The sequence below is a fragment of the Myxine glutinosa genome, chromosome 3, assembly GCF_964187855.1.
Source record: "Myxine glutinosa chromosome 3, kmMyxGlut1.1, whole genome shotgun sequence".
Taxonomy (NCBI): Eukaryota; Metazoa; Chordata; class Myxini; order Myxiniformes; family Myxinidae; genus Myxine; species Myxine glutinosa.
The window spans coordinates 104,942,357-104,965,049 of NC_136263.1; the positions used below are offsets into that span (position 1 = coordinate 104,942,357).

The following is a 22,693-nucleotide window of genomic DNA, read 5'->3' on the forward strand; positions in this document are numbered from 1 at the left end:
CACACCATAAATATATTAAAAGCCGGTTATCATGAAAAGTATACGTGCCAGAAAAAAAGTAAGAACAGATTTGCAATCGGCATCCAAAAATCTATTAGAGGGACATATAAACATTCTTGATGATTTTTACTTTTTGGCCAGTGTTATATATAATTATTTAAAAAAAAAAAAAAAACACATTTAGAGGCCATTTTTCCCCGCAAAGCGGGGGTTGGCCTTTTTCGGGAACCATGGTTGTTGTTGTTTTTTGGTCCCCTTTTTGAAGCAATGTTTTACGGCCGGATGCCCTTCCTGACGCCAACCCTTTTTGCCGCCTTTAACGACAAACAGGGAATTACCAGTGAACTGGTACTCAATTAGCCGACCTCGGAAGGATGACAGGCTGAGTCAACCCCCCTGGCGTTAATTCAGCGATTGACCGGGATTCGAACCCAGGATCCAAGGATCCTAAGCCGGCACCCTAGCCGCTAGCCCAACACCAGGGTTATATATAATTATAGAAGTGTTATATATAATTCTCTGCCACCAAAGGTGGAAGGGTGTTATTTATTCACCCTTGTTTGTCTGTCTGTTTGTTTGTTTGTCTGTGAGCAGGATATCTAAAAAAAGATGAGGACAAATTGGGAAGAAACTTGGTGGACATGTTGAGAATATAACGAGGAATAGTTTATTCGATTTTGGTGAATATCTGGATCTGGATACCACAATTTTTGAAAATTATTCTTCACCAGGGAAAAAGGTAAGGCCAAAAACTACAGTCACATGAAAAAGTAAGTACACCCCATGTAAAGTTTTGACTTTTTCAACATATTTCAACGTACAGCTATTTGATCTTCATTTCAACAATATTGATAGATAAAGGTGATATAATATAACAAATATCATGAAACATTTACATTTTGTTTTCCATTCTATAATTTAAATACACATAAATGCAAATTTCGCATGTGGAAAAAGTAAAGTACACCCCTATATTTATCACTACTTCAAATACCTAAAATTAGAATCAGGTGCACCAGCTCAGGTGCAAATGATTAGAACATCGTCAGAGAGGATCTTGGAGGAACCTGTCTTATTTAAACCTCAGACATTTAGTTTGGTTTGCTCTTTGTTGTTGAAGTGTGCGGCGTCACCATGCCTATATCAAAAGAGCTCTCTGAGGCCTTCAGAAAGAAGGTTATAGATGCCTACGAGTCTGGGAAGGGATTTAACAAGATCTCCAAACAATTTGAAATCAATCATTCGACTGTCCGGAAGATCATCTACAAGTGGAGAAGATTCCAAACAACTGCCAACTTGTTCAGGCCAGGCCGCCCCAGCAAGTTCAGCCCGAGAGCAGACCGCAAGATGCTGAAAGAAGTCTCGAAGAACACCAGAATGTCATCACGGGACCTACAGGTAGCTCTTGCCACTGTTGATATCAAAGTGCACGATTCTACCATTAGAAAGAGGCTGCACAAATTTCATCTACATGGGAGGTGTGCCAGGAGGAAACCTTTGCTGTCCAGAAAGAACATCAGGGCAAGACTAAAGTTTGCCAATGAACACCTAGGCAAAGACCAGCACTTCTGGAACAATGTGCTCTGGACAATTTAATCAAAGGTAGAGCGATTTGGCCACAGTACCAGAAGACATGTTTGGCGAAAACCAAGGACAGCATTTGACCACAAGAACCTGATACCAACTGTAAAGCATGGTGGTGGAAATATTATGGTTTGGGGCAGTTTTGCTGCACCAGGGCCTGGGCAGCTCACCATCATAGAATCCACTATGAATTCTTCATTGTACCAGAGGGTGCTTGAGGATAATGTGAAGCCATCTGTTGGAAAGTTGAAGCTCAACCGAAGGTGGACCTTGCAACATGACAATGACCCTAAACATACAAGAAAATCCACCAAGGAATGGCTGAAAAGAAAGAAATGGAGGGTTCTGGAATGGCCAAGTCAAAGCCTGGATCTAAATCGCATCGAGATGTTGTGGGGGGATTTGAAACGAGCTGTGCATGCAATGATGAATTGCGAAAGATGATGGGAATAGAGCCTGTGATTGATGCTGTGAAGACGAACAGGTTGAGATGGTTTGGTCATGTGTTGAGGAAGGATGAAAGTGACTGGTTGAGAAGAGTGATGGAAATGAATGTAGAAGGAAGTAGAGGACGGGGAAGACCGAGAAAGACTTGGCTAAAAATGGTGGAAGAAGAAATGCGGGCAAGGGGGTTAACAACGAGAGATGCAGAAAATAGGGCAAAATGGAGAAGATTGTCATGGGGACCGCAAGGCTAACCCCCGATCTAGCAGGGAAAATGGCCTTTAAAATGCATGTTGTGTTGTTGTTCTTGTGCATGCAAGAAACCCCTCAAACATCGCACAGCTGAAATAATTCTGCATGGAGGAGTGGGCAAAAATTTCTCCCAGTCGTTGTCAGAGACTGGGAGACAGTTATAAGAAACGCCTACTTGAGGTTGTTTCTGCCAAAGGGGGCAATACCAATACCTCCGTTCTCAAGACCGAACTCTCTTATCTGTCTCCCTCTTCCAAATCCTGGTGGCGTCTGGTCAAATCTGTTTCTGGTGTTTATTTCCCCTCCATCCCCTCCCTCACCTCAAACGGCTACACGGCTGACTCCGCACGTGAAAAAGCTGAATGCCTCAACTCTGTGTTTGCCTCTAAATCTTGTGTCCCAAACCCATCCCTCTCTGTACCCAGTTGTACCCAGCTGCTCCTGTACTCTGTGTCCTTTCCTCCTGACAAGGTGGAAAAGTTTCTGTCAACCCTCGACTCTGATTCTGCAACTGGACCTGACGGCATCAGCCCACGGGTCCTAAAATCCTGTTCTTCCGCTCTTTCACTCCCTCTCTCTGTTCTCTTCACCCTCTCTTTTGCTCAAGGTCATCTACCATCTGCTTGGAAATCAGCCAACATCACCGCTTTGCACAAAAAGGTGCAAAAACAGATCCTAGCACCCACAGACCAATCAGCCTCCTCCCAATTATCAGCAAAGTCATGGAATCCATCATTGCTTCAGATATGAAATCTTTCCTCTTCTCCAATGGCTTGATCTCTGATCATCAATTTGGTTTCAGACCTGGTCACTCTACTCTGGACATGCTGCTTCTGCTTTCTCAACAATGGATGGAGGTCCTCAATGCCAAACAGGAAATTAGAGCTGTCTCCCTTGATATATCACGTGCCTTCGATACGGTCTGGGACCCCGCTCTGCTCACCAAACTCTCCTCCTTTGGTATCCATGGAAATCTCCACGCATGGCTGGCGGACTTCCTCTCTTGTCGTAGTCAACGTGTGGCCCTGAATGGGTTTCTCTCATCTCCTCTTCCTGTTCAGGCTGGAGTTCCCCAAGGCAGTGTTCTGGGCCCTGTGCTTTTTCTGGTCTTCATCAATGATCTCTCTGACTCTCTTGAAAATCCTCTCTATCTCTTTGCTGATGACTCTACTCTCTGTCGCTCCATTCCTCATCCCTCAGATCGGCAGTCTGCAGCCTCCTCACTCTCTGCAGACCTGGACAAAATCACAGACTGGGCAAACAAGTGGAACATGTCTTTCAATCCTGATAAATCTCACACTCTTACGATGTCTCTCCGAAAAGACCGACTGGACAACCTTCCCATCCACTTTCTGAATAATCCTCTCCAAGAAGTTCTGTCACTCAAGCTTTTGGGTCTCACTATCTGCCATGATCTTTCCTGGGAAAACCACATTTCAAATCTGGCCTCCAAAGCCAGTCGCCGACTGGGCATCCTCGGTCGTGCGAAGTCCTTCCTTGGCACACCTGAGCTCCTCACCACATACAAGGCTTTCATCCGCAGCTCGATGGAATACTGCTCTGCCCTCTGGGCTGGTGCTCCTGCCTCACACCTAGCTCGTCTTCACGCTGTTGAAACCAAAGCGTTCAGAATCATTGGAATCTCCCGCGATGAAGCTAACTCCAAGGGCCTTTCACTTACTCACCGCAGGCAGGTTGGTGGTCTTTCCGTCTTCTACCGACTCCTCTCTGGCCTTGCTCCCCCATCTCTCTCTGGGCTATGTCCCCCAAATATTCCTACAGGTCGCACAAGATCTGCCTGCAACCCTCTTATGGTTAAACTGCCAAAATCAAGACTCTCTGCTCACCTTCACTCCTTCATTCCTCTTTTCTCCCGCCTCTGGAACAAACTCCCTCACTCTCTTCAATCCCACTCCACCCTCCAGGTCTTTAAAACAGCTGTTCTCCACCATCTCTTATCTTCCCCCATCCAAAACCTTGATCTTTTCTACCCCTGCTAATTTCACCCCAAATCCACTTTTTTGAAATACCAACTTCTGTCCTGGAAGTCCTTGGTGTCCTTGTTTTATACTTCTCCCACCCCCCCCCCCCCCCCTCCTTTCCATGCCTCCTCCCCCCAAGCCCTCTCCCTCCCACACATCTCCCTGCTCTCAAATGTTATGTTTGTGTGCTTCCCCTTCTCTCCCCATCTTGTCTTCCGCTCCCTCTTTTTATATATTTTGTTTGTCTGGTTGATTTGTTTGTGAAATAAGTGTTAGCTCTTTCATGAGCGTCGATTCAGGATACAAAAAAAATAAAATAATAATTTTAGAGCCTGGGGTGTACTTACTTTTTCCACATGCCAAATTTGCATTTATGTTTATTTAAATTATACAATGGACTACAAAATGTAAATGTTTCATGATATTTGTTGTATTATATCACCTTTATCTATCAATATTGTTGAAATGAAGATCAAATAGCTGTATGTTGAAATATGTTGAAAAAGTCAAAACTTTACATGGGGTTGTTACGGATTCGTAACTTCCGTTATTGTGGTTTTCACCCACTTGACGTAGTTCTGATCTTATGTACTATTATTATCTTCAAAAGGTTTATTATTCAGGAACGGTTATCTAAAGTTAAAAAGGCTAACTTTAAATGATACAGGAAACCGACCCGGAAGAGGTGAGGAGGAAAAAGCGGCACGAGCAAAGTCGGAGAAGATGCATGACGTCAGCGCTCCGTAACGAGCAAGGTCTCCCGACAGCTGCGAGGGAATTTTGAGTTCCTTGAAAGGACATCCGGCGATAGGAAGTATCGCTGGAAGGGGATACATCTGCATAGTCAGATTTGGGCGCTGTGATTCCGACGAATCCTCGCCTCATCGAATCGGCTCAAGTAAGAGCCGTTGGCCATTTTGAACCCCGCGCTTCGGACACCTATGAAGGTTTTGCTTCGTGTCATCTTCACCCCAACATCCTACCGTCTGTCGGGGATGTGTGTGTGCGACCGTTTCGTCTCCCATTACGTTGCGGGTTGCTGAGTGAGCGGTGAAGGTGCGCCTCTGGAGGGCGCCCTTGTACAGTTTGGCGTGGCGATCTCCAAGGCCAAATGTACGCGCTTCGGATATCGACTGGAGAGCGAGATTCGGGCTTCGACCGGATTTCGTTCTATCAACCGCTGGAGTGAATCACATTCGCCTTGGGAAAAGTTATAGAGACATTGAGGAGTGTCCTTTCACTCGTGGGCAGAGCAGTGAGTTACCTGACTTTATATAAGATATATATAGAGTGCACTCTTAATGGCCATCTGTCATACCGTTATTCCTGTGTGTGATTTCTAATACAATTTTGTTCATTTATAATCATTGGTGTGAGTTTCACTATTGATTTTCAACACGGTAATATATTTTTCTGCCGGGGTTCCTCTCGGGGTTCGGAGGTTACCGAGACCAGGAGATTGTAGAGGACTCCGTAACAGGGGTGTACTTACTTTTTCACGTGACTATATGTAGCACGACCTTTCAAAACATTGTGGATAGATTTGGACGAAACCTGGTGGGCAGGTTTGTTGAACAACAAGGGCAAATTGATTCGATTTTAATGAGGATCCGGATCAGATAATTTTTAGTGATTCTTCACACCTAAAAGATAGGGCCAAAAATGATACATAGCGCAATATCTCAAAAGGTTGTGGATGGGTTATGACAACTTTCTGGATGAGTTAGGCAGTTGACATGAACAAACCAATATGATTTTGGTTAAGGTCTAGATGCAGATTCAGCCTATCATTGTTATACAATGTGTAAACTGCTCATCCTGGTGGAGGTATGCGCTCTACCGAGTGCCGTTCTAGTTGTTTGTTTGTCAATACATGTGTATTTTGTTGACTTTAATGCATTGTTGAACTGTACGGAATGAGTTGAAAACTGCTTGTTGTACTTGGGATGTCAGGAATGTTTTAAGCATAAACAAAGTCCTGGGGGTTCATGGTGGGGGAGGATGTAAATTCTCTATGTACATGTGTATTGTAGAGCACTGCCTGGTACGAGCTGATATTAAAATTCATGATAAAGTATGCCATAAATCCAGGGGGAAGGGGGAGGAACTGAAGGTGTGTGTGTGTGTGTGTGTGTGTGTGTGTGTGTGTGTGTGTGTGTGTGTGTGTGTGTGTGTGTGTGTGTGTGTGTGTGTGTGTGTGTGTGTGTGTGTGTGTGTGTGTGTGTGTGTGTGTAGGTTGTAGGTTGTAGGTTGTAGGTTGTAGGTTGTAGGTTGTGTGGGGAGTGGCAGTGGGTAGCAATGAATAGAAACTGACAGCACACTCACCTTTTGAAGAGGCCCTCTTACAGATATCACAATCACTACTCGTGTATTCAATCACCTATCCACATCCAAGCTCTCAGCCTGTCCTGCCAATGTCCACATAACCCTCCATCCCTAATGTTTCTCGGTACCTATCTAATTCCCCAATGCTTTTAGGTTTCTGTGCGACGACCCTTCCATGGATATCATTCCATGCATCAACTACTCTGAATAACACCTGCTTTACTACCATCCTATCTCTCCTATTCTTTACCCTCAGGTTTATGGTCCCTGGTACTGTCACTGTCCATTAATTTTGCTGTAAAAAGCTTTTCTGAATGATTTTTGTCTTTACCCTTCTTTATCTTAAACATCTCTGGAATCAGATCCATTTGTAATTGCCTCTTTACTAATGTATGGCATCCTGTTCCTTCAGGTGTTCCTTATAGCTTAAGCCAGCTCGCTTTAGAATACATCCAGTCACTCTACCCTCTCTATGGTAGCTATTTCCTATTCATATGTATAATTTAATTCATTCGACCCTCTCTATGGTAGCTATGCTATGTCCTACATATAATTGAATTCGTTCTACCCTCTCTATGGCAGCTATGGCAATCAAACGTGGACACAATAATTGAGGAGAGGCCTACACAAATTCCTGTACAGTGTTGACACTATCTCTTTTAATTTATAATTTATCCATCTCATTACAGCCTAAAACCCTAGTAGCTTTACCTGGAGCTGCCTGACACTGTGCTCTGTCACATGCTGTGTCACATGCTCCAAGACTGATCCTTGATTTATATAGTCCCTATTTTCATTATTCTTACCCTATCCCTTGCACTTTACATTTTCGAATGGATTTTCTGCATGTAAAAGCTGCCTTTGCCAGCTTTTTTCCAATCAATGAAAGTATCTAGATTTTCCTGAATCTCATCACCACCCCCTCTGGTATCTATCTACCTTACCTCCAACCTTTGTGCAATCTGCAAATTTATAAGCCCTACTTTTGACCTCACTGTAAAATTGATATGTGATATTTTAAATAATAACGGTCCTACTACTGATTCCTGAGACACCCCTCTACGTTAACCTCCCAGCCAGACATCCTTCCACTCACAGCCACTCTTTGTTCCTTATCACTAAGCCAGTTTCCTGTCCAGTTAGCTATTCTGCCAGCCATTCCTCAATCCATAACCGTATCAAATGTCTTCTGAAAGTTTTGATACCATGTTCTCTGCACTTCTCTCATTTCCCCATTAGAAAGCTGCTTCATATTCCTCCAATAAATCTGTTTAAAATAACCTCCCATTTATAAATCCAATCCAACTCACTTTAATTCGTTGTAATTTATCTAAATGGTTCCTCATCTGAGCCCTAATTGATGTCTCTCATGTATGCCCCACAACTGAAGTTAAACTACCAGGTCTTTCCTCTAACTTTTCTCTGGATCCTGAAGATATCAACTAAAATCGTGCTTATCTGCTTTGCCACTTCCCTCAATTCTTTCGAAGCAGTGTTTTCTGACTCCTGAGCTTTATCTTCTCTTAAAGCTTTTCCAACTGTTTCTTTACCTCCTTCATATATATTCCTACCTGGAAATATTTGAAAATCCCTTCTTCACCCCTGAGATTGATTCTCTCATTTACTGGTAATTCCCCTGACTGTTTTTTATGAAGCAAAGTAACAGTTTAATAAACCTGCAATCTCTCTTTCATCCTGAACCAATCTCCCATGCTATCCTTCAATGAACCCACATTTGCAATGAACTGCTGTTTACTTATGTGCTTAACTTAAAAATGGACTTTGATAATGTTTTTGTATTCTAGCTATATAATTGTTACATACCTGATCTGGGGGTAAATTGGGGCATAGTTTAAAATCGTTATTTCGTAGTTCATGTTCGAATCTTACTATAATTCACCAAATGTCTGTCTGTCCGTTCGAAGGTATCACAAAAACGGCTCAACCGATCGCAACGATATTTTGGGTGGGTATTCCTGGGACCCCTGGGAGTAAAATAGGCGATATTGTTTTTCCAAGTTTTCCAATTTTCCAGTTTTTCCAAACATGATGGAATAATATTTACCGATATGAACAGTGATGTGGCTTTTGTTGAAATTCTACAAATACTGTTTATTCTATGTACCAGGAGAGAGTAGATCGACTCCTGACGAACTCTTCCTATATAAACGTGCGGCTCCGAATTAACATGGCAGCGTGTGCAAAGCGACTGAGAAACAGGTGTAGCGGCCGCTTCCGTGTTAGATTCAGCACGCACTCTTCACACATAAACGTGCGACTGAGAAAGACGTGTAGCGGCCGCCTCCGTTTTGCAGAATTCAATCTTTTTTCAAAATGGGCGCCATGTACTGTTTAGATTTTGATGATTTTCGTGTGATATGATTCAACGGATGTTTATATGAATCGTTTAAAATAAAAAAAGCCTTCAATTTCTGATATTTTGCCTTTTCATTTGGGCCTCCCAATTGAAGCCCCGCCCATAGGGCGGGTATCGTTGCTCGTAAGTGTAATGCAATTCCCGTGATGGATAGTTTCGACTCCTGATCTTCTGTACCACAGTGTGTTTCTAAGCATTCCCTCCTTACATTCTTGAACTTTCCGCAATACATTGTACATCTATCTTTATGTACTTTCCCATTCTGAGGAGCTTGCAGCAATTAATGGCCTACAATGTGGAACAACTGGGCCAAAGTTCACGACGGATTTTGGGATTACCAGCTCAACTCCCTGCCCCTGATGCGGCCCTCACTTTTGGGATTACCAGCTCAACTCCCTGCCCCTGATCCAGACTTCACGCAGGATTCCTGCCTCAACTCTGTACCCCTAATGCGCACCTCGCTCTCACGATTCCCAGCTCAATTCCATGCTCTTGACAGGGACCTCATTCTTGGGATTTCCGACTCAGCTGAACTGATGCAGCACCAAGGTTGTGCTCAAATCCTCACCTGGTGCACCAAGGTTGTGCTCAAATCCTCACCTGGCGTGATGTCCCGCTCATCCCTGATTGTCTCTCGATGGAATGGCTCGGATCGTCGGGTACCCACAAACCCTGGTTGGGTCGTCGGGATTTTGGAATCTCATTGGTTGGCATGCTTCCGGTTTCCAGGGAGTTTGATCACACCATGTGGGCTTCACCAGACAACCAGAGCTGAGCCCATGAGCCCTTTGACGTCATGCCAGTTTGAATTTCAAATGGCTTCACAAAATATGATTAATAAACGAAAAGTCATGACAGGAAGGGATAGCTAACAGCAAAATTACAAAGGAATAAAAGATGGTACGTACTAAACACTCAGGTCCTTGGCAACACTAATTGGCATAATTACAAGTTTCATCAAGTGACGAAACAGACCCATAAGTGAAGGAGGTGTGTCGTGTTGGGAACCTCTGACACGTATTTACTACCTTTTGTACCAGGTCGAGGCTCATATAAGAGCTAACGCATATAATATATAATAAAGGAAGCGGGAGACAAGATGGGGAGAGAGAGGGAAGCACAACAGTAGGAAACAAGGACAGCAGCAGAGCAGTTGAAGGGAGATGGCCGGGTGGGCTACACAGGATAAACAAGATGGACAGTTGGACACTGCAGGAGCTTTCAGGATAGAAAACGGGGAATTTGAAGGAGGTGGGTATGGGGTGGATTAACGGGGGTGGAAAAGATCATGGTTTTGGATAGGGAAAGATATGAGTTTGTGGTGGTGGACAGCTGTTTTAAAGACGTGGAGGGAGGATTGGGATTGAAGAGAGGATTACTCTAGAGGCAGGAAAAAAGAGGGATCAAAGAGTGAAGGTGAGAAGTGAATCTTGATTTTGACGGTTTCACCATAAGAGGGTTGCTGGCAGACCTCGTGCGTCCTGCAGAAATATTTGGGGAACAAAGCACAGACAAAGCAGGGGGTGCAAGGCTGGAGAGGAGTCTATAGAAGATCGAAAGACCACCCACCTGCCTGCTGTGAGAGAGCGAAAGGCCCTCAGAATCATCTTCACCATGGGAGATTGGTCTGTAGTTGCAAGGATCTGTTTTTGCACCTTTTTGTGTAAAGCGGTAATGTTGGCTGATTTCCAAGCAGATGGAAGATGACCTTGAGCCAAAGAGAGGGTGAATAGAATAGAGAGAGGGTGTGATAGAGCAACAGAGCAGGATTTTAGGACCTGTGGGCTGATGCCATCTGGTCCAGTTGCAGAATCAGAGTCAAGGTTTGACAGCCATTTCTCCAGCTTATCGGGAGAGAAGGACACAGTCCAGGAGCAGCTGGGTACGACTGGGTAAGGTGAGAGACCGATGGGTTTGGGTTACAAGATTTTTTTCATGTGTGGCGTCAGCTGTGTGGCCGTTTGAGGTAAGGGAGGGGATGAAAGGGGAACAAACGGCAGAAACAGACTTGACCAGACACCACCAGAATTTGGAGGAGGGAGATTGGTTTGAGAGCACAGATATATTGTTTCCTGGCTCTCCTGAGGATAGACACACACTTGTTCCAAGCTTTGTGAAAGGAACTGAGATTACCTTCAGTTGGATTTGCCTTCCAGGAGGTGAAGGCAAGTTGTTTTAGGGGAACTGCTTCACCACAAGCTTCAGTGTACCATGGGTGGGAGGAAGAGTATGACAACTGAAGACAAGATGGAATAAATCTGTGCCTGAGAAAAAATTTCTTTGGTAGCATTCCCAGGTAGGGTTGATGTCAGAGACAGTGGAAATGGGAGACCAGTCTAGAAGTTTGATGGCTGCGTGAAGACCATGCCAGTCGGCCTGGGTGAAATGCCAGACAAGTCGGCGCTGAGGTGGCTCTCTGAGGACGGCCAAAGAGATGTCCACTTTAACAAGCATATTATGAGATGAACCAATTGTGACAGAAGATGAACATCATACATTTTCAGGGAAATTCGTGATAACCAAATCCAGAAGAGATGGTGTACCGTTGACTGAGATCCGGGTCAGGAAATTGACAGATTGTGTCAGTCCCAATGAGTCGCAGAAGTATTTTGCCGAGGTGCCATGCCAGGTCCAAGAGGTACCCACACCCAGCCAGCTGGCATGATGACAATTGAAGTCACCACATATGAATAAGAGTTGTAGGAGTGGATAGAAATTGGTCCATGTTGTCAGAGTGCAATGCAAATGGAGTCATCACTGTTTGGTGGACAGTACAACACATATAAACAAAAGGTGGGAGTGTAGGGAAAGCTGTAGCCAGAGGTACTCATGGGGTTTGGGAGGTGGTAAGGGCAGTTTATGGAGAGTGACAAATCGAGTTTTTTTCATGTACAGTGAAACTCCACCACAAGGACCAGGCTCAGGTCTATCATACTGAAGGAGGGAGTAACCAGGGAGAGATACGAAGGAGTCATGGATGTCTTGAAGGAGGAAAGTTTCTGTTAAGCAGATTAAGTCTGGTTTGTCTGAAGCAACCTGTATGGAGAGACAAGTCAGGTTTGTGCAAAGGCCCCGGATGTTTGAGGTCCATACCATTAAAGAAGAAGGAGGAGGAACATTGGGTACAAGAGAGGGGAGGGGTGGGTTAGGGTAAAATGAGGGAGAGGAGGAGGAGGTAGGAAGAGCAGTTGACAGTGTGTCGGAGATTGCAGAAGAGCAAGGAGAGAGGGCAGGGTGAGGAGGACAAAATACTCGGTGGTGATGGGATGAGGCACAGTGAGGAGTAATATGAGGTGTGGTGGAGCAGAGGGAAGTAGAAGATTGGAGGAGGTGGACGAATGAGTTGGAAGAGAGAGTAAGGGGGAGGAGGCAGCTTTGTGGATGGGTTGTGAGGCAACTTTGAGGATGAGGGGTTAGTGGGAATTTTAAGGGGAGGGGTGAGGAGGGAGATGTGAAGGGGAGGGGTGAGGAGGGAGATGTGAAAGGGAGGGGTGAGGAGGGAGATGTGAAGTGGAGGAGTGAGGAGGGAGATTAGAAGGGGAGGGGGGAGATTGGGGAGGGAGATTAGAGGGGAGCGGTAGGGGGAAGGTTGTGATGAAATGAGGGTAGTAGGGAGTAGAGGGAGGTGACATGGAGTGGGACGCTGGTAAGAGATAGGGTTGATAGGGCACCGGCGAGAACAAGAAGAGGGGGGAATACTTCCCCACGTTTTCCAGTGCAGTGAGGTATTTTGAATTGCACAGCGAGAGGTATTTTGAAGAGGTCTTTTGAATTACACGTTTGAATAAGGATAGTAACATGGACCCCCTGGTTACTCCCATAGGGAGTGTGTCCTTCCTGTATGTATACTCTGTGTTAGATCTCCTCTCCAGTGTAAAATCCATGGCTTGGTCATCAAACTATATTTGAAGGATTGACAGTGTAAAATAGATAGATATTATACTGGATATGCACTGCAATACATATATTTTAGGAATCTGCAGTTTGTTCTATACAAGATTGAGGCTCATGGAAGAGCAAGGAGAAAGAGCATATAAACTGACTTGGGCAGCGGGGCAAATCCTGGATACAAAAAGCAAGGAAAATAATGAACAGGAAAAGAGGGAGAAATCAAGAAAACACTGCAACTTGTAAGAAGGTTTGGTTAGGAAGGAGTAATGAGGGTAAAACAGATTGTGGGTAAGGTTGGTGGGTAACATGAGAGGGCGGTATAACGCCTAGTGCTTGAAGCCCTGAATGGAAGACTTGAATGAATGGAAGCCCCCACCTCTTGGAGGAAGTTCTACATACAAGAGAAGCGAGGAACAAAAGTTGAGATGTGCAGATTTTTTTCAGTTTTCACCAGGAGCGGGTAGCCGGAACAATGCATACATCCTGGAGTTGTTGGGGAGGGAGATTGTTGGGCTGAGAGGAGTGCAAGCATATCCAGAGGAGAGGTGGTAAATAACAGAGAGGCCACCGACCAGCCTGCAATATCAGAGCAGCAGACCTTGTGCTTTAGCCTGATTGCGGCAAATTCCAATCATGTAGAGAGCTTTTGATGCCACAGAATCCAAGAGAGAAAGATATGATGCTGGGAGAATAATATCCGCTGAGCTATGAACAAGGTCCTTGTGGGCTGTGAGTAGTTCTGATTTTTCAAGGAAACACATGGAATGACAGGTTTCCCAGTCTGCAACTGGTTTTGAAGGTAAGTCTTTTATATGGGTGGCTCAGTTGAGGTCACGGCTGATGATGATGACTATAAATTCAAGAGGCTGAACCTCTTTCAGTGGCTGACCGTTAAATAGATAGGTGGATCTTTTTGACTATCTTTCCTGAAGTGAGTCTGATTTGTGTTTTTGCAGGATTTAAGAACGTGTTTAATTTATCAAGCTCACATCGAATCAATTCCAGATCGGCAGATAGTGACGCAGCTGCAGTCTGCCTATTCTTGGGATGGGGTACTGTACGACACAAGCGTGGAGTTATCTGCAAAAGGGAAGATGGGGTTTTCCAGAGTAGTGGAGAGGTAATTTCCGTCGATGAGGAACAAGGTTGGACCCTCTACACTTCCGTTAGGCACTCCAGCCTCCACTGAGAGAGGAGAGAGTTCCATTGACATCAATGTGTTGACTGTGTGAGTGGAGGAAGTTAGCAGTCCTGGAATGAAGACTGCTTTGGCCTGCAAAGCAGGATGCCAGACTTTGTTTAATGCCTACAATATGTCCAGGGAAACGGTCCTGGTATCTTATTTGAGATTTAATGCCTCTATCTCTCATTGAGAGAGGAACAGTAGCATGCATATCCAGTGTTGAGTGACCAGGAGGGATTCCAAACTGACAGTCGAATTGAGTCGATTTGAGTACCAGCTTGCTGGGATGAATGATCCCGGTGTGTACCCCGGTTTAGAATAGGTACACCGTATCCCTGCGCATCGTAAGAGGCGACTAAGGGTTGGCGCCAGGAAGGGCATCCGGCCATAAAAACATTGCCTCAAACAGGGAACCATGATTGTCATGGGGCCCGCAAGGCTAACCCCTGCTCTAGCAGGGAAAATGGCCTTAAAACGATCATTCATTCATTCATTCAGTCGAATATCCGGCTGTTTGAAAAGAGCAATAATGATGCCATTGATGGGGCGAAGATGGAGGAACTTAACAGAGGGAAGAAGTAAGCTGGGAACATCATGTTTTAACAGGTTATAAATAGCAACACAAAAATAAACATTTGAGAATCAATAAGGCTGAAATACTTGGTCTTACATAGCTAAATATTCATTTACATTTTAAAATTAATGGGACTACTGATGTCATTCTTGTTCATGGATGGTGTGGCAGGATGGCCTAGACTCTTGAGGTACGCACACATGCCTCTGAGCTGTTTAGCCTGGGTTTGAATCTCAGCTTAGCTATAAACTGTGATCCTAATGTAGCACAGGCAGGGTGATTCATCGATGTGTGCGCCGTCCCTCGGATGGAGGTTAAATGGGTATCCCGTCTGCCAGCATCAGTTGGTGGACATTGGAGGTCCCATGGTGTTGTTCGTGAAGAGTAGGTGAGCTATCCCCAGCACCATGAACAAATTTCAAATTACTGCCCTAACCTTTGTCGAACGTCTGACCTGGCTTGCCAGTTTGTGAAAGACCTAGGCCAAGCCTCCTTGGGCCAAACCCACAAGACCATGCCAATAATTTTGGCCATTAAAGAAGAAGAAAATTCAATCTTGTGTTGCAATAATAGCTTTAATGTAAAATGTCAGCTGGAGTGTGCTTTTTGTATTCTCCAGCTTCTCAATTTAATATTGTTTAAGAGTCATGCGATAGCTATAAGTCATATGTACTCATAAACATGTGTTTAAGTTCATTGCCGAGTGACATATTCGTCATGTTCTGCAGAATCCTCAGCACCGGAATGGATCTCGTAGCCCACCAGTACGCTACGTTGAGGGTGACCTGGTATGGGCTAAGGTGACAGGTTATCCCTGGTGGCCCTGTATGGTGGCCCAGGACCCCAAGGCTTGTACACATACGTGGATAAAGGGTGAGAACATGATGGGGAGAGTGTGCATCTGCATATTTCTTTGAAAGTTGAAATTATCTTATAAAACATAATACTTGCATCAAACAGGATATATTGTGCAGAGTAGTAGGTATAAGAATATGGTGAAAGAAAGAACAAGTGTAATAATATCATAAAGTTAATTCTGCTTTGGCATCTCTCTTCCATGAAAGCAATTTGATTATTTGACTGCCCTTCGTCCCTTCCCCCACCCTTTTGTGCTTCACAGGGTATGGCAAGTATCTCGTTCGACAGTACCACATTCGTTTTCTAGGTTGCGTAGAAGAGCACACCTGGGTATCAGAAAACAGCACTTTGCGTTTTGTGGGCTTACATCAGATTGACGAGCTTGCTGGAGAAGGAGCACGTGCTGCTCTGGCTAGAGGCGAGAGGTCAAAGGTGAGGGAGTAGCACAACATTTTAAAAATAAATGTACAGGCTGGACAGCAAGTGATACTTTTTTTTTTCTTTAGTTTCTAAAACTTGAAATACATTTAGCATTTTTTGGCTTTCAATGACAACCTGAGTCTGACTCGTAGACTGAAAATATTAAATTTCGTGAAAATGAGAGAAAAGGTAACCGTAACCATTCACACCTTCCAAACCTTGTGTACAGTTATCATGCAATACTTGGGCATGGCAATTTTTTTCAAATATTATACCGGATGCAAGCACCAGTCACATGAAGCAGGTTGAGGGCATAGCAAAGCTACATAGTTTTCTCTATAGTGGAAAAAAGGGAGGATACATAGAAAAAAATCTGAATGTTTTTTTCTTTAAAAAAAAATTGAGGGTGTTAGCCCCTTTGTATTAGAATCGTTTATTTATCCCCATGAAGGGCAAAACAAGTTGTGAAACACTTTTATGGATAAGTGCTTTTACCTTCATTGGATGACAAGAAAACATATTGACATGAACAATGTTGCACACATGTGCAGTCCACGACACTTTGGAGCATCACTGGCCCACTGTGGATGGGTTTCCCACACCACCATTAAAAAGGTTTCCAGGTCTGTCTCATTACCAGAGTCAACCTGACAAAGTAATCCATTAATTTACTTGTGGTAATGTATCACCACCCATAATATTGCCTTCATTTGTAAAATGGTGCTCAGTGGCATTGGCATTTGGATTTTATTATTTTGTATGCAACCTATGGTTGCTGGGTTGCATCATTACTGGGAGCGCAGCCATGCTGCTGATGCAGTGTCTCCTATTCCCAGTAAGCTGGTACTCATTTTTCTGACCTCGAAGGATCACGGGCTGAGTCAACGCACCTGGTGTTATTCAATAGCACCACAGGGCTCAAACTCAAGACCCTCATATCTTAAGCCAGGCACCTTAACCGTTAAGCCAACACCAGGCTTACTGGCATTTGGCTGAAAGACACGTGGGATTGTATTGATGGTGAAAGCAGGTGTTCATAAACAAAAAGTAGAACGACACTCAGTAGAGCGCATACCTCCGCCAGGGTGAACAGTTTACGTTTTGTATCCCACTGATTGGCTGGGAACTGGATCCGGACCTGAACCAAAATCGAATCGGCCTGTTCTTGTCACAACCAATTCATCCACTTAGTTTTGTTATAACTTGTCCACACCTTTTTGAAGTATCATGATGTATTTCTTTTTGGCCCTATATTTAAATGGTGAAGGATCATTAAAAATTTTAAAAAATTCTCATATCTGGATCTGGATTCGGATCTTCACCAAAATGGAATTGATTTGTCATTGTCACACACCAAACCTGTCCACCAATTTTGGTTGAATCCGTCCATAACTTTTTGAGATAGCCTGTTCACAGACAAACCGACAGGGGTGAAAACTTAACCTCCGTCCACCTTTAGTGGGCAATGAATAAAAAATCAACCAATGACACTCCCTATTAACAATAATTGACTAATCTGCTCACTTATCACAAGACAGTACACAGTAGGAAGCATCTTCTATCAATCATACTATTTCATCCAAATAGGATGATTGATAGAAGATATCATTCAAAATTGAACCTTAACTAACAAGGCATTCTGCAATGTGTTTTGTCATGAAGACATCTTACAGAAACTCATATCAACTTTCCATTGGTAGGCAAGCCCAGAATTTTACTTGTATGACTATGATTCTTCACTGGCATGATTGGTAATCGTCTCGCAATCTGATCAATTTATATTGATTAGAAAAACACAAATAAAATCAAAGTTTGCGATATAATTGAAAATGACAACTATAAATGCCATATAAATGTAAGGCTTCCTCCACTAAATGATGCTTAGACATTTATTCTGTTTGATGATACTCATCTGATTTGCCTAGGATGAAGGCCTTGGTGCAAGTTGGATGAACGACAAATGAATTGAATAATTTGTGCACTTAGTCTTGATGGTATTGCTTGCTCGGTCAGTTCGTTTAAACAAGTCTAATTGTCGCCTATGCGTGCTCAGCACAACAATCCAAAGTTGTTTCTAAAAGCTGTTGTATTTTTACTGTTAACAATAATTTATTGAAATTGAAGAGTAGACAATGGTATAAAACAAAGGTAATTGTACACAAATGTCCTTGAGAATTTTTGCCCAAGCCTTGATGGTATTTTAACTTGGATTCCTTGCATCACGGTGTGTGATCAGAATGGAACACCAAACAGGCGAAATAACCCTCGACTTATTTGACAAAGACTGATAAAATTGCAGTATTTTACTGGTGAGGTGCAGGTTAAAAGGCCAAGAGAAGAGATGGCTTTGTAAAATTCTTCCACACTGTCGCAGTGTCGCATCCTCCAGAGATAATGGATATTAATAGTAATAAATATTATTATCAACTTCGAAGGATTCTGCTTGTACTGCCTGTGATATTCAGCAGGTTCTTTCCCATCCCAGGTTTTCTGAAGGCATGTAAGGGTCAATAACAGAATTAATCATCGTCACATGTGGGGCATGCATATGACCTCGTCCCCGAGTCATTTGTGTTCCAGCTGGGGTTTTAATGTTAATCTGACAACAGACACCAACTTGGGTTCTAGAAATATGGAATGGAATATTGCTGCATTCTGGTAGATTTGAACCCACTATATCTGGGATGCTGATCCAGTATAATCATCATTTCACCAATATACTGTACTCCCAAAAATATGCAACCTCATGTAGGTACAACATCAATTCGTATTTATATTAACTTATTTGAATTGGTTGGTGGTTGGGTTTGTATGTCGACAATAGTTGGATAAATGAAAGGAAATGAAACTTGATTAAATATATATATATTTTTTGTATACAAGATCGAGGCTCGTTTAAGAGCTAACATTAATCACAAAAAAACAAACTGACACATAAAACATATGATTAAAGGGTGCGGGAGACAAGATGGGGGAGAGAAAGGGAAGCACACAAGTACAACAGTAGAGAACAGGGACATCGGGAGATCTGTGGGAGGGAGAGGGCTTTGGGGGAGGAGGCATGGGAAGGGAAGGGGTGGGGATGGGAGAGGTATAAAACACATGGACACTGCTAGGACTTCCAGGAAAGAAGTCGGTATTTCAAAAAAGTGGATCTGCGGTGAAATTAACGGGGGTAGAAAAGATCAAGGTTTTGGATGGGGAAGATAAGAGATGGTGGTGAACAGCTGTTTTAAAGATCTGGAGGGATGAGTGGGATTGAAGAGAGTGAGGGAGTTTGTTCCAGAGGCGGGAGAAAAGAGGAATGAAAGAGTGAAGGTGAGCAGAGAGTCTTGATTTTGGCAGTTTCACCACACGAGGGTTGCTGGCAGATCTTGTGCGACCTGTAGGAATATTTGGGGGACAGAGCACAAACAGAGCTGGGGGAGCAAGGCTGGAGAGGAGTCGGTAGAAGATAAAAAGACCACCGACCTGCCTGCGGTGAGTGAGTGAAAGGTCCTCGGAGTTAGCTTCATCGCAGGAGATTCCAATGATTCTGAAAGCTTTGGTTTCAACAGCGTGAAGCCGAGTTAGGTGTGAGGCAGGAGCACCAGCCCAGAGGGGAGAGCAGTATTCCATTGAGCTATGGATGAAAGCCTTGCATGTGGTGAGGAGCTCATGTGTGCCAAGGAAGGACTTCGCATGACGGAGGATGCCCAGTCGGCGACTGGCTTTGGAGGCCAGCTTGGAAATGTGGTTTTCCCAGGAAAGATCATGGCAGATAGTGAGACCCAAAAGCTTGAGTGACAGAACTTCTTGGAGAGGCTTGTTGAGAAAGTAGATGGGAGGGTTGATCAGTTGGTCTTTTCGGAGAGACATAGTAAGAGTGTGAGATTTGTCAGGATTGAAACACATGTTCCACTTGTTTGACCAGTCTGTGATTTTGTCCAGGTCTGCAGAGACTGAGGAGGCTGCAGACTGCCGATCTGAGGGATTAGGTATGGGGCGGCAGAGAGTGGAGTCATCAGCAAAGAGATAGAGAGGATTTTCCAGAGTCGGAGAGATCATTGATGAAGACCAGAAAAAGCACAGGACCCAGAACACTGCCTTCGGGAACTCCAGCCTGAACAGGAAAGGGAGATGAGAAATTAATTCAGAGCCGCACGTTGACTACGACCAGAGAGGAAGTCCAAGTCCAAGCAGAAGTGGATACCATAAGTGGATACCATAACAGGAAGTCCAAGCAAGCCATGCGTGGAGATTTCCATGGATACCATAGGAGGAGAGTTTGGTGAGCAGAGCGGGGTGCCAGACCGTATCGAAGGCATGTGATATGTCAAGGGAGACAGCTCTGATTTCCTGTTTGGCATTGAGGACCTCCATCCATTGTTGAGACAGCAGAAGCAGCATCTCTAGAGTAGAATGACCTGGTCTGAATCCAAATTGATGATCCGAGATCAAGCCATTGGAGAAGAGGAAGGATTTGATGTCAGAAGCGATGATTGATTCCATGACCTTGCTGATTATTGGGAGCAAGAATACAGGCAATTAAAAAAAATAGATTTGATTGAATCAAAAGCTCAGTACCCTGTGATTGGTGAAATACAAGGACAACCAATGTTTGAGTTTTAAGTTGATCCCTGTATGTTTTGCAGCTGCTTCGTTGCTACCCAGGACGGCTGCGTGCGCAGTGGGAGGCTGGGCTGGCAGAGCTGGTGCGAGCAGTAAGTCTCACACCTTCAGAACGCATTGACTGCTTCTCACTGCCTTGTGTTGCGGGTGTCGTCCCCCTGGCTGCCCCTGTCTCTCCCGTTGGCCCACCTATTTTACCGGGCCATTTTTGCAATGATGGACCTGCGGTGGAGGATATTCCGGCCTCACCTATCCCATCGGTACTTGACACTGAAGAGAAGGCGGGATCTAAGGCCACCCTTAATACCACGATGCTTGCGGCCATGGGATCCCTGCATCATGGAAACCTGCATGGCGTGACTGCCGAGTTCCAGTTTGACCGAGACTGTGGCCTTACCATCATGCCGTATGTAGCCTCAGTGGTCTCAGCAGCACCTACAGCAAATTTCCAGTATGACCTATACCAAACAGGCAGGCATGGACTTGGTCATCTTTGTGACCGGAGGTTGTCTGGAATCGAAGAACAAGCAAGAAGTGTTAAAATGGAGTATGAAAATATGTTGCTAAAAGCAGAAATGCCTACTCCTCACCGAACACTATCAAGTGGTGGTATTGTCCAGTCAAGGCTTACCATGTTTGGGAATTTTTGCAAACAGCATCAAGAGAAGGTGTGGCCTTAGACCTGTATGCTGCTACATTACATTAATTTTTTTGGAACATTTGCAGTTTAAGTATCTTTTTATGTTGAGAGTTATAACCACAAAACCTCCGTTCCCATCGTCATTGCTTTTCTGCATAGTTGGCTTCAGAGCATCCAGATGCTAGCGAAGAGGAAGTCAACCTGATCTTAAGTGCCCAGTGGGAAACTCTTAAAGAGAAAGAGCGGCAACACTACAAGTTAACTTCTGGTACTCTTGTCAGTTCTCAAGGTAAGCACATGCTTTTAAGATTTTTCTTTTTCTTTGCTCTTTGTTTTGTACATGCAAACAAAATGTAAAGACTAAAATTAGATAGTGAGAGAATGGATAAGGGGAGATACACATGTCATGGAGCTGTGAGTAGGAGTGAAGACGATACAGCCTGACTTGGTGCTTTTGGACCATTACACAAAAGGGGCAGTGTGCAATTGCCACAGGGATTTGCAGAAGTTTATATCAACATCAGTCCTTGAAGTTTCATCATTCAGACAAATGATGGTTAATATTGTAATGGTCGCTGGACTCAGACCAGAATCCTGATGAACCATTGTAACGGTGAACCACCGGTTGGTTACGTGGTATAATCTGCCACCTGCATGATCCCCCTTTTTGCGACGGAATGACCAAAGAGACCATGCACCTCCCGCTGTGAAAGCCAAACGGATCTTTACTTAGGTTTCCGGAGCACAGAAAACTCTAATGACATTGTGCCGCTGCGAAAGTTTCCTCGTTTGTTAATACTTAGGCCGAGCGGACTCTAAATAATCGCTTCGCGTGTTTATTTGACCTCGTGTTGAGGGTTGGCACAATTTTTCAATGGTCGTGGACTTGCTCACGCCGGAGTTACAATTGCAATGAAATTGACCGCAATGAAATGGGCCACCACCAACACACAAATGATGAGAACAGGTTTTAATAAATGAACAATGAAAGGGAACAGAGAAGAAGGGAACTTATTGAAGAAATATAAAGAAATACTTATTGAAGTTTAAAGAAAGAAACGCTCAACCATGATGTTATCTCATTCGACCCACAGATAGTTAAGACAAAGGGGAAAACAGGACACAAGCTAAAACTTCTCACACCGGTCCTGGCTTGGATTCCGTCCTGGCTTGGATTCAGTCCTGGCTTGGATTCCGTCCTTGCTTGCAGTCAGTCTTGGTCTGGGTTTTGTCTTGTCCAAATTACTCCCTGGCACGGACCTCGGCACCTCGAGGACACACCAAACATGCCTGCCACATTTCCCGAAGCTGATCTCAAACTCCAACGACAATGGCAACAACGACAATTCTCCCCTTGTGTTTCCAGTGCCACACCCCTCCACGGTCACTCACCCTGTGACCGCTGGTTCATTGGCCCTGCCCATGGACTGAATTGTGCCATGACACGCCCACTGTTGCCAGTGCAACCAAGGCGGTCTTTGCACACAGTGCGTGGCCACGAGGGGTCAGGAAAACTGGGCACACTTGCTGGTGGGCCTGGGCCTACAGTTAT

The 22,693-nt window shown here is 44.3% G+C and overlaps 1 protein-coding gene and 1 long non-coding RNA gene across 2 annotated transcripts in view; one reads left to right on the forward strand and one right to left on the reverse strand.

The window, feature by feature from the left end:
* Window positions 1–22,693, forward strand: part of NSD2 (nuclear receptor binding SET domain protein 2) — a 133,854-nt gene that overhangs the window by 23,745 nt on the left and 87,416 nt on the right. Inside the window, 4 exon segments of the mRNA XM_068110271.2 lie at window positions 15,341–15,485; window positions 15,733–15,902; window positions 20,525–21,169; window positions 21,301–21,430. Of these exon segments, the coding sequence (XP_067966372.2) occupies window positions 15,341–15,485; window positions 15,733–15,902; window positions 20,525–21,169; window positions 21,301–21,430 (1,090 nt within the window).
* LOC137423294 (uncharacterized) overlaps window positions 15,169–22,693 on the reverse strand; it is a 46,141-nt gene continuing 38,616 nt past the window's right edge. The window contains exon 4 of the long non-coding RNA XR_010983673.2: window positions 15,169–15,882. This is a non-coding gene — a long non-coding RNA (uncharacterized LOC137423294). The remainder of the gene's footprint in view (window positions 15,883–22,693) is intronic.